Consider the following 12,262-nt stretch of genomic DNA (forward strand, 5'->3'; position numbering starts at 1 on the left):
ACTAGCAATTAAATCCCACTTAAAGGAGCACACGTTCTACCTGCGAATGCACTGGTTGTACCTTTATTGTTTCACCTCGTTCACTAACAACTCAGTGGTGCAAGGTTACCATACACAGTTAGATTATATCTGCATTGCACACCTAAGGCTATACAGCAAATGGATCAGAATTAGTACAAATACATGAACTATATTTACATTTTGTATACTCAAGCTCCAAACATCAGATATTTACAAAATAAAACATGAAAATGAAAATCTGAAATTAATGTACAGTGTTGCTGATGCACTCCTTCGCTGGGATGAAATCAGTTTGCAAAGAGATTTGTTCGAGAAGGCCACTTATACAGCGTATACCTTGTATACCTTGTGTACTGAGAGGGTGAACAGAAATGAGAGCCGCAATTAAAAGGAAACATGTATTTCAGTGCAACAGCAATGCCCAAAGTCAAGAACATTTATCAACTGCACGTGAAGGATGAACAAGCAAAGTGGGAAATTCAGAGCTGATCACCATCACTGCCTCTGCTTCTACTCTGGGCTTCAATGTGAGCAAGAGGCAGCTCAGCGCTGCTCAGGATCAGACCATTACGTCAGCAATAGTACAAACTGCAGAGGGAGGACCCCCACGCCCCCCATTTTCTGAACGCGTGTGTCTGCTCCTGGTAATTGAAAAGCTGTTCCAATTGACACTGGACACAACCATCCGGTTTGAGTCGGACTCGTTTTGATTTCAAACACTTAGAACGCATAAATGGCCTTCTGAACAAAAATCATCTCCATCCTGTTCTCAAACACCCGATGTTCTTAAAGAAGCACACATTTATTACATTCCTGCTACATACAGTGCAGCTCAGACCACGCGTCGGTGCTATTAACCACAATGGAGAGATGCAACGCACACGTTAGAGATCCATTTTCAAGTACATTCAGCAAACCATCCCAGAGCAGCATTAGTTTCCTTCCTTCGAGCAGCAGGTGAACAACCGCGTGTTCAACAGAAACACCACCACGGTATGAACAAACACAAACTAAGGCTGTGTAAGAGTACCAGGAAGATGCAAATGCATAGGCAGTATTCGTTATTGAGGGTACCAACAGCTGTTATTCTAAAGCTAATCCTCTTTCTTATCTAATGTGCAATTAATTACAGATGTATAAATATACAATACATTACATAAAATTAAATCCCTGTAAATTAGATAACAAGCAGCAAAAGGTAAAGTCTTTGCTTTGAAATATCTTGCTGATCAGTAACAAGAACTAGCAAACAACACACCAGCAAAAGAAAAAAACAACCAGTTCTCAGTGGTTTGGAAATAATATTCAATCCCTTCTGCAGCCCAGACAACAGGAATCTTCTTTCAGCAGGTACTTAAAGTGCATTTCCAAAATACAGTATAGAAGGTTTAGTTTACAAATGCCCAGGAAGCTCAGTTACAAACATCAGGGTTTTCATGGGGCCGTTTCTCCTCCCATTTACTCAGGAACACTAAAATAAAACCCAAACTGTGGCACAGTTTCACTCCCAATTCTGTTTAAGAGCCGCCTGTCAGGTTTAGCAGCGCTGCTTCTGCTCAGGGGGCTGGCAGACCCCCAGCAGGTGGGTCCTGAGAGCTGTCTGACTCCAGGAGTCCACGAGCACACAGCAGGTAACCAGCACTGGGCTGTTAAATGGGCTGTTAAATGGCAGAAGGCAGCTTGGCACGTTTTCTCATTTGTGTTGTTTCTAAACAGAATTTCCCTAATTGTTGGGTTACATCAAAACAGCTTTGAAGTGAATAGAAATCCCCCCTCCCCCCCCCTTTTTTTTCCCTCTTTTGGCTTTGCTGTCCTTTTAAAGATAATTTCAGTTCAGTCATCCAGTTTTAAGTAGGAAAACCAATGTCTTGGTAACTGGTGAACGTTTGTGTTTAGGTCAGACCCAGTAACAGAAATGCCCGCTTGAACTCTACACGAGAATTGATTCTGTCGAGATTATGCAGCTCTAAGAGATGCTGATGATTAAAAATAGAGCCCTGTTCTTCTGATGACCCGTTATCCACACAGACACCAAGTCATTAGAAGCTGCTCGGAGTCCTCAGTGATGACACCCTTATGTAATACAACCTGTAGCATCTCCAGCTCTGTATACAATAAGCATCTGTCCCTCCCTGTTTCCAAAGGACAATCCTTTAATCGTGATTCTATGCAATGTTTATTTACCCACAGTTCACTTTCTGGTTTATCCAAAGCAAAGACTTAGAAAGCTAGATTTCTTCTAGATTAAAAGAAAGATAAAAACCAAACATTCTTCTCTCTGTGTGTGTCACATAACACCACCACCTGACCTGCCAGCCCTCCTCAGGCTGGTTCCACTTCCATGGCAGACAGTGGCGATGGTGGCAGTAACAACTTAGTGCTTAAAATCAGTCTACTTCATTCTCAATGCACGTTGAGATCAGCTCAGCTCCAGCACTAGCAGTCTTACTATCCACACGCTGCAAGTGCATATCGTCCATTGCAAAACAAAACTGTCACCATTGTACTGAGAGTCACACACACTCAACATGACGAAACAAAACAAATCCTCTCTGCTACATTCCTGGGTCCCCAGGACACACAGTCACTCTGGGTTCCAGTTCTGAAACAAATCCGAGGACCATAGGAGATGGGATGAGCACATTATTGAACCTCAACACTACACTGATAAATAAGGATATGCCTTAGCAAGTGTCAGACTCCATCTCCCCTTTCCAGCTATGCTTTTAGGAGGTCCCAGCACGCATTGCATTTTATTGAATGAAAAACCCACAAAGCTCAAAAAAATATTGCTGAGCTGCTGGCAGTCCCACAGATACTTCTGGCCACAGAAGCCCCAAGGCATGGGGCGACCTGGTGACGAGTGATCTGAATTAAAACGACCTTCCTGAGCTGGAGTCACATTTTTCCCCCCCCGGATGTGTCTACTGTAATGAAACACCTTCATCTCTACCCAAGAGTAAGGGACCTCAGGGTGAAATGCTGGTACATTTGCCCAGGATCACAGCTTGCCCTACCAGCATCCCAGTCACAAAACTACAGCAGAACAGCCTGAAATACAGAAAACAAACAAACAAAATCCTCCAACCTCCCTGAAAACTGAAGTAAGAAAGATGAGATCACTTCTTAGAAAGGAAACTCATTCTGCCTTCCTTTCCTGATGCAAGGAGCAACGCTCTGCCCCAGAGATAACTTCCATTGCAGGTCAAGAACCAACACCACCAAGAAGCAAAATGTCACACCAGACTGACCAGGATCAAAGTCCACCTGATCTGTCCTCAAGGAAGGATTATTTCTGAAATTAATGATAATTAGGGAGGTTAGCTGATGAAAATTGCAGCAGGTAGATTAAGAGACATTCAACAATTGTTCCAAGAGGAAGTGAAAGTGTCCTGCTGTTCCCTGAAGAATACTGCATGTGCAAGGTCCAGAAAGCAATCTGCAGACAGTGGATTACTTTTCCCCATTGACAGATGGGATGGCAGCTGAATACTGTAGGTACAGGATGCATAAAGCAGGCATTTCAGGATGCCCAAGAGATGACTTCCCTAACAAACCGATTACAAGCGTAAATGTCTTCCAAGAGGTGAGAACTGTCACTACAGGAACTAGAAAGGCTGAACTAAGAGCAGAAAGGGGAGATGTTGCCCTCCTGTGGTGATCTCCTGAATAGGCTCCAGGGAACCACGTTGGTTCCTTCCACCTGCATCAAACGTGAGGGTGAGCATCTAAAACTTCAGGGATTCTACTTAATATAATACGGTTTGTTTTTCCTCACATTAGTTCTGTCTGCTCAGCTCAAAGGTGGAGCAGCATTACATTTTAGTGGAAGAATTAGAGGCAAGCACTGCTCACCTGCGCATCCACAACAAACATGCAAAGGCAGATCACTGCAGCCAGCCCCTCCAGATTCCTTCCCTTCTTCTTTCCAGCCCAGAGAGCTCAAAAACTCACACCAAGTCCAAAATCCAGTCTGCCCAGATAGTTTTATCCAATGTCAGCTTTCAAAAGAGTTTAAATCAGAGGCTGCAAAGCCTGAGGAGCTATTGCAGTTCCTGACTGGGTAATGTCTACATAGAAGGAATAATCTTTCCCTGGCATTAGCGCTTTGCCCTGAGGGAACCAATGACTATTGCCAAGTCATGAATCGAATGAAAAACCTGCAGCATTCCAGACAGACAACAATGTACAGTGGGACAGACACCAGAAGGTCAGCTGGAATGAGAAAACAATTGTTACAGGAAAAAAACACTCTTTTTCTTTTTAGAGTCGTGCATAATCAGGTTGTTTTTTTTTCCTCCTTTTTGTTTGGCCACATGCTACTAGTAGGATTCTCTGCACAAGTGAAAAGAAACAAGTAGTGTTAAGAATATCTAGAAAATGCAATGGAGGAGGTGGGAAGGTAGGGGTTGTTAAGCCACAGGATTACATACAAGAGAAACTGTCAAGAATCACAAAGAGAAAATGAGAGGTAACACTTTATCTATCAGAATAGGAGTTAGGGAGAACAGATGAGAACATTACATGGACTCAGTACTTCAGCTGGCCTGTCCGTCTTCGAGCCAGTTTGGACCTGCACAAGAAAGAAGTGAAAAACCATTTGTTGAATTCTGGCAGTGGAATTCACTCCCTTCCCCAGAGTCTTCCCATCTTTTGTTCTGCCCTTTAATACAGTCTCAGCTTACTTTACAAGTTCAGAGAGTAAAAGCTATCATGAGCTATAAGCAGAAAGACTGTTCATTCTTCAGCTGTGCTCCTTTGAAGGATGACAGGTTCTTCTAAGGCACTGCTAAGCAACATTTGACACTGGGCAGTAGTAGTGTGTCCAAATTACATGTGTGTACTAAGAACATCACAAGCCAAAGTAGCAACCACTGCATTTCTTCAACTTTTTTTTCTTTTCTTTTTTATTGCCCACTTCTTTGCCTCCCTTCAGCTCAACCACCCCATCAGTTTCTTCAGAACGAGGCTCAATTCTGTGACAAACCATCTGCCTGTTTATTTAGGACTATTTTTAAGCTCTTTGCCTGCTCAGGAATTGCCTCTTACCGTATCGTGCCAGCAAGAAGTGGGTTGAAGGCGTATAACCAGTCATTCATGTCTTTGTCATTGATGGCCTGGAGCAGGACCCCACGGTGCTTTGTGCATACACCAAAGGTGTTGGGTGTCTGCAATATTGAGGACAATTTAAAATAACGAAGCCTACAGACATTGAAGCTGATGCACAACCCCTGTTTTCTAAATATACAAGACCTAAGGTCTTTATGTCTCGTGGTCATTTTCAGGATCTCTAAAACAGAGACACACTGCAGACCGGAAAAGACCCACGGGATATTATGGATGTGCTGCTACCTGCAGTGATGGTCCTGTTCTACATATAAGACAACAACTGCTCTCAGACTGACCTTTACCATTGCCTGCTGATCCTCACTGTATTCCACCTGAGCCGTGGATAAGTTTATGAGCCCTCTTTCCACAGGATCTTTGTCACTGTTGTAAATAAAAACATAGGGACGGCGGACCACCACAAAGTGCTTGGCCCAGGAGCTGGAGAGGGGCTCTTTGAAGTGGAGGTATCCTTTCTTTGACACCACAGAGCTGGAGAAACAAACAAACCAGAGAAAAAAAAAACCACCACAGATAAATATGAATACATTTTCCCCTATAGAAGGCAGCTACCAAGTACTTCTATGAACTGCAAACACTACACAGGACTTGGTCCCTAATATTTTCTTAATGTTGCAGACAAAAATAAAAGATTTTCTATAGCAATCTGAATTTTGTCATTAAGAACCATTTAAATGTCTGACAGAGAAAGGACCCACAGAGCCCTCCATTTCAGTGACTCTTAGCCACAGTTTTGATGGTAAAAAAATATTACATTTAAGCCACTAGAAAGTGAGTTGGGAGGTGCAGGGAATTAATTCCTCAGACATCAAGTATCAGTATAACTCTCACCAATCCTGCCCCTCTTGCTGTTTACCATCCTCAAATAGAGTAAGGAGTAAATCTCAACAGCCCTTGTGGTAACATGCAGGAAGCCACAATAACAGCCACAAGAACTGAATGTATACCCTGGTCTGATTTCCTCAATGTCAGGAACAAGATTCAGGAATTCATTCTTTCCAGCTCTGGCAAGATAAGAATTTTCTACTGCAGGAATTATCTGGAACTGCTCCATCTCAGGGCAGGGACTGGAGGCACGAGAATTTGCTTCTGGTGTCCTTTAAATGAAGAAAAAAAGGACAAAAAAAGTAAATCACAAAAAGCATCGGAATCTGACAATAGAATTAAAAGCACATCTACAACCCAGCCTGTCTTGTGAGCCTCATCTTCCAGTTCCAACTTTTTGTATGACATTGGGAGCCTTCTGTACAATATTAAACATAATTTCTCTTTCAATGTGTGGAATGAACCATTGTAGGGAGACGAGCAGTAACTGCTAGTGAGCAGCTTCCAACTGCTTCTGCCTTGTTTCTCTTGTAAAACACAGTCACAGTAAAGAAACACCTCTTACTGCAGTTTGATGCAGTACTTTGTACTCCTCTCACAGGTGTTAAACAGAGAGAGAACAAAGTTGGTTATTTCCAATTTCATCAGAAATTTCATCTATAGATACAGCTGGGAAAAAGATTATTGGCCAATTGAGTTTATTCTGAGTTACTGCTCACAGGTCTCTTAAAGGACCTCTAAAAAGCAAAAACACCCATGGACTCCACTTGTTAAAGATGCACTGGTCCTCGGAACAACACATCTGACAACCACAAAGGATAAAAACATCTCAGAAGTAAAAAACAGTGGGAAGAGAATAACTGCGCAGCAACTGCAAACGGCAAGGCACAGTTTTACACAGAGAAATATCTAAACGTGGAGAAAAGGAGGAATGGGAAAAAAAAAAAACTCAAAACAGCAAAGAGTTTTATGTGCACTAAGAAGTATTTCTATTATCCATATCCTGTACTTACTTCTGATCAATTGAGTTGCATCTTGAATCCACCAGAGAAGGACAGGTAGACGAAGGTGTGAGGGTAGCACTGCTGAAACTTGACACTGATGGGTCCCGTCCGATGGGAGAAATGTCAGACAACTACAAGGACAAACACAAAATATCAGAGGGGGTTTTGGCAGCCAGTGTTGAGTCTGAGGTGGATGTGGCATTTCACGTGCAGAAGGCTCAGGCAATAGGAAAGTATTTGCATAAAACTGTACTAAATCCATCTGTGGGTTACGATACAACAGTTTTGTACACAGAGCTTGCTATTAATTTCTAGTTACTCACTTTGACTTCCTCAACAGAATATCAGATTGCCTCATTTGCCACGTGGTGTCACCCATCCCTACTGCCACTATTTTTAAGAGTTGATATATTCTTTTGCATAGGGAAAGTGGATGAAGTTACACAAGCACCTCCAGTCTGCTGATGATCCAGAAGCTACACCACTGATCAAGTTCACATCACTTCTAAATGCCTTCAGTAGTCTCTGGAACCTGATACTGAATAGCCAGATATTTCAAACAGACTGAAAAAGGGAGCTAATACAAAACTTTCAGTCTCTTCATACTATCAACAGATCCTACAGTCTACAAACACAGCATCGTTGTTCTTCAAACACAGCATTTGAACTGACTGAAGTCCTTACCTTACAGTCACTGATGCTGTTGTACACTTGGTTAAATTCCCGATTGAAAGTGTGAGTCAGAAGTTGCAGACACTGAAGGGAGGAAAAACAAAGAAAAGTATTTTAATTCACCACATTATCTGGGAAGTTCATGGTACTTCACCTTTATAACTGCACTCAGACCCTTGCTGCTTTTCTCCTATGCTATACCTTGGTGGCCAGCTCTTTCTCACGATCCACCAGACTCTCTATGTCTGTCGAGTCGTAGCCACTGCTCTCACTGGGCGTCACAGCACTCTCAAACGTTGTGGTGGAAATCTGGGAGGAAATGCTGGTGGAGGTGCTGAGGGTTCCACTGCTCAGACTGGGAGACAAGGAGTCGCTCAGAGACTTGGGGATGCTGTCACCAAGCTTTTCACGAAGCAAAAGGAAATGCCGGGTTTTTTCCACCTAAAAAAGAAAAGAAATGAGTATCATCCGATCCTGATTTACAGCCACTTACTGTACATCTTACGTGTTCTTGAAAGATTCACACAAGTAAACATTTACTCTGGAGGAGAACGTATTTAAATCTCAACTTTGAGAATAAACTCAGATTTGGGAACTGCTCAGCTCAGAAGGTCAGGCAATATCTACACTGAAAGCAAACTCAGATGCACAGTTGCCCTTTTGCTTTCACTCGCTCTCTTCACACACCTCATGCAGCAGCTCTAGTTTCTCTAATTCCCACTGATGCTCCAAAATGAGGCTGTCTCCTCGGGGCCTCCAGCCTGCCAGGTTCTCTTCTCCACGCACGTATGCTACAGATGTATCCAGGACTTTCCTCCTCCTCCTCTGCATTCCTGAGCAGTCAAAGATAATACCACGCTTATTAGAAACATAGTCTGAGGGAAAGCACAGGTATTTTCTATTTACTGCCATTAAATGAAAACTCCTGTCTAGTCCAATTAAAAGTAAAAGTGTTGATTACTAGATATTAGAGAAAAAGGCACTGATACAACGGGAATGATATTTCTTCCAAGTCATCGAATATCAGCAAAGGTGGTAGTCAAAAGGCAAACAAAAATTCTATCATTACAAAACCAAGTCCCAATTATGCAGAATAATAAGCAACATGTTCTGCCCTCCAACTCCATGGCCCAGGTATGTGCTCAGTTTCCCAGTACCGGAAAAGTGAGAAAAATGTGAAGTTGTCACTGAATCCTTGGCTCAGTGGTAGGCACAGGTCGAAAGTAAAAGCCTGTACACATTTTGAGGTGGATTTTTAATGGAAAGGCAACGTTCTGTCACTACTATGAAATGCAGAAACTGTTTTCCATCAGGACAGAAGTATTTACTCCATTCTGCATAGGAACAGTACTGTAAGATTTCAGTTCACAGTGCCCGCAATGTGTTTTACACCAGGTAACTGCTTACCGGGACTTCCTGTGTCTGCCATTTTGCACAAACTTAGTTCATAGATCCCAGTCACCCGATTGCTGTTCACAAGAAAACAAAGGAGAAAAAAATATTCTCTTCAGAAATGATGTAGGGTAGCTTTAGTTTTGTGTCCACAAGCAGAAGTTAAAGAAGTTAAAGTTAAAGTAAAGTCCTTTCTAGAACTACATCTAACATAAAATAGCCAGGACATGCTGCAAGATCTCTAAACGTGGCATTTCTCTCTATTTAAAAATAAAAATTTAATCCCCCCCCTTCCCACTAAAAGCTGCCATTTGAACAGCTGCTTTCAGGTTGGGATCAGGGTCACCAATATGCAGGCTTGAAATATGGATCTCTTATCCCAGCTGTTCAGAAAAAAGGTTGAGATAGAGAGTTTCAATGAAATGCAAGCAAGAAAAAAAAGCTCAAAACCAGACTGGAGAAGTATTAGCTAAGGCAGCCCCTCTCACCATGCCTTTCCTATGGCATGTAACAGCAAACAGCAGAATCACCAACTCCACTTACGAATCTGGAGATTTGGAGTAGCCGCTGCCAAAGAGATTGCGCAGCGATCGTGGTGGAGAGATCTTGGCATCACGTGAATAGAAGACCATACAAACATCCTTTGTTATAACAGCAGGCTGAATGCAGTGGTCAAGCTAAGAAAAAAAAAAAGAAGAATGAATGAGTGTCTGCAGACAGCTATGCTAAGTTATACAACTTCTCTTTTTTTGTGGGACAGCTTCTTGAAATTATTCTTGTTTGGGTGTTTGGAGGGGTTTGTGGTATGTGCTTTCATGAAAGAGAATTGTTAAAGTCATTTTGATGCATCTTGTGGGTGAAATAATTGTACTACAGAGGAACAGCAGTGTTCTGCACAGAAAACCAAGGGCTGGGCCACTGTCTGCAGCACTGGTAGTCCATCGAATGATTGTAAGACAGAAAGATAGATAAAATGAGGCACAGAATGGTAACAATATCATCTGTTTCACTTCACTGGTTGTGATGCAGTAATGCCTTCACTTCAGTATGTTACCGTCAAGAGGTTTTTCCACTTCGTTCTCAAAATGAATACAGACCTCCACTGGCTTCAGGATTTCACTTCCAGCAGGCGTTCATTTCAGATACACACTGCCTGCTGCTTTCCAGTGGTTGTGCATGAGTAGCAAGCAGAAAAGAAAACAAAGAATTCTAACCTCCAGGTAAGCAGAAAGGGTCATATATATCTTCTCTCCGTATGGGGTCACTCGGTTGAGGAGAAGGGAGTTATGCAAAGAGCTATCCCAAACTGCTTCGAAACGATAGAAAGTCCTGGAAAAAGAGCACAGCAAGAGCTCAGAGCAGTTCCTCTGCACCCCTCCCTCTCACTGGTCAGGCAATGCTCCTCCTCAGCACCACCATCCAACACAACTGTTATTGACCACAGTGGTTTGCTGGACAAATACTGGAAGCATAAGCAGCCCTCTTCTCTCTCAGGATTACTTACTTCTACTGCAGATAGTTTGGCATAGGATGCCATTGCTTGTTTTCAGAAAGACTCACATGAAAGACAAAGGCAGGAATGTAGAAGAGAACAAAAGCTATCATAACACCACAGGGCAGCCAGCAGTAAGACTCTTTCTAAACAAACAGCTTCTTTCTATTGATTCAGGTGCAATTCAGCCCAGATGGACCTCCAAAGTGCATGGGAAGATTTACTTAAATCAGCAACCTTAACCCTATACCATGTTATAGGACTGGCATTTAGTAGCAGAAGAGATCTTTCTGATAGCGATATAAGACCAGGAGCTTCTGATAGCAAATCAGAAGGACTGACAGATAAGTTGTGTACTAAAGCAATAAAGCTTTCTTTCCATTTCCCTAATAGTATCAAGTAAAAACTTGCACATCTAACACAGACTTTTTAAAAGGAATCTCTTCAATTTGGCACAAGGCAAGCAAGGAGCCGAAGCCTCCCACAGTTCTACTGCAGCAATCAGGAATGCTCATCTGTTCAGGTACAAAGTGAGAGACAGCATCACACAAAGGACAGCCAAGTCCTCATCTGTGGTGTCAGAATAGTACTCTCTAACAGAGGCTTTGGAAAACAAGCTCTTTCCTTTCTCACAGGTAGGGTCTGATTTCATTTATGTTCCTTTGGAAAAGGTCCCAGCATTCTGGGACACAACACCCGTTTCAGTTTGTTTTTTACAGCAAAGGAGGCATAAACATTAAGCAGCACAGAACTAAGTGCTCCTCAAAATGGTGCCTTTTGGATCAGTGTCAAGCTGGAGTCAAACACAGCTTTGAGACAGATACTCTATTGGATTTTGTCTAGCCAGGAAGATAAATATACACAGGCTTGTCTGTCCAAAGCAGAAATTGCTAGAATAGTCACAAAGACAGACAAAGAAATGGAAGTGAGCAAACCTTTTTCAGTATAGCAAATAACATCAGGAGTAAAATGGAGCACAGAAAAAAGCAAAGCATGGGAAACAGGAGAAACACACGAAAGGCACCAATGTACAGTCAGAAATGATTGTTAAGTGTGTTAAACACCGAAAAAGCACAATTGAAAGCATTGAAGACTTAAGCCTTCTCTTTGTCAGAAAGGCAGAACACAGAAAGCAGACTGCACATTGTCTGTGCAGCCAGCATGCTTGGCTGTGACCCACAGGAAAACCTGGAAGGTGAAAGAGGAATCCAGTCTGAGCAGCTACTAAATGTCTCACTTCTTTGCCAACTGGTCAACTAAGAAGTAGCAACCACATGGTTAAATTTCATATGCAAATCCATCCTAGGAGTGGAGGCTGAATGCCCGTCACATGGCAGCCACAGCTTTTTGTTCAGTGCAACTGTGAGATGGAATTTCAAGTACCTTAATCATTCAGCTCTTGCCTTGGTGCTTCAAGCATGGCAAGCATTACAGAGTCAAAGACAGTAAGAAACCCAAATCTAGTTCTGATACAGAACAAAGAAGGAGAACAGCAAGGACTATGAATAGGGACTACATTGTGACAGTACATTCTGAGAATCAGAACGACTCAGTGGTGGGAGCTGCCTATTGTGTGCGAAGGAAAATTTATCTTCACGTGTTCTTTACTGAATTTTACCTGAATAAATCCCTGACACGGGGCAGGAGGAGATGAACCACTTCTAGAAGAGCTAAGGTGTGTGCTAACAAAACTCATTAACTAAAAGGGAGATGGCAGCAATACAAAATA

The 12,262-nt window shown here is 42.5% G+C and overlaps 1 protein-coding gene across 9 annotated transcripts in view; it reads right to left on the reverse strand.

Moving 5' to 3' along the window:
• Nucleotides 1-47: 47 nt before the first annotated feature.
• KIF1B (kinesin family member 1B) overlaps nucleotides 48-12,262 on the reverse strand; it is an 80,446-nt gene continuing 68,231 nt past the window's right edge. For all 9 annotated transcript variants that reach the window (XM_072354009.1, XM_072354006.1, XM_072354001.1 and 6 more), the window contains 11 exons: nucleotides 10,256-10,370; nucleotides 9,585-9,718; nucleotides 9,057-9,118; nucleotides 8,337-8,482; nucleotides 7,851-8,090; nucleotides 7,662-7,733; nucleotides 6,987-7,108; nucleotides 6,096-6,245; nucleotides 5,427-5,619; nucleotides 5,071-5,189; nucleotides 48-4,594 (listed from right to left, as the gene is read on the reverse strand). In XM_072354009.1, coding sequence (XP_072210110.1) covers nucleotides 4,552-4,594; nucleotides 5,071-5,189; nucleotides 5,427-5,619; nucleotides 6,096-6,245; nucleotides 6,987-7,108; nucleotides 7,662-7,733; nucleotides 7,851-8,090; nucleotides 8,337-8,482; nucleotides 9,057-9,118; nucleotides 9,585-9,718; nucleotides 10,256-10,370 — 1,396 coding nt within the window. In that variant the 3' untranslated portion in view covers nucleotides 48-4,551. The remainder of the gene's footprint in view (nucleotides 4,595-5,070; nucleotides 5,190-5,426; nucleotides 5,620-6,095; nucleotides 6,246-6,986; nucleotides 7,109-7,661; nucleotides 7,734-7,850; nucleotides 8,091-8,336; nucleotides 8,483-9,056; nucleotides 9,119-9,584; nucleotides 9,719-10,255; nucleotides 10,371-12,262) is intronic.

This window comes from Excalfactoria chinensis, chromosome 20, assembly GCF_039878825.1.
Source record: "Excalfactoria chinensis isolate bCotChi1 chromosome 20, bCotChi1.hap2, whole genome shotgun sequence".
Taxonomy (NCBI): domain Eukaryota; kingdom Metazoa; phylum Chordata; class Aves; order Galliformes; family Phasianidae; genus Excalfactoria; species Excalfactoria chinensis.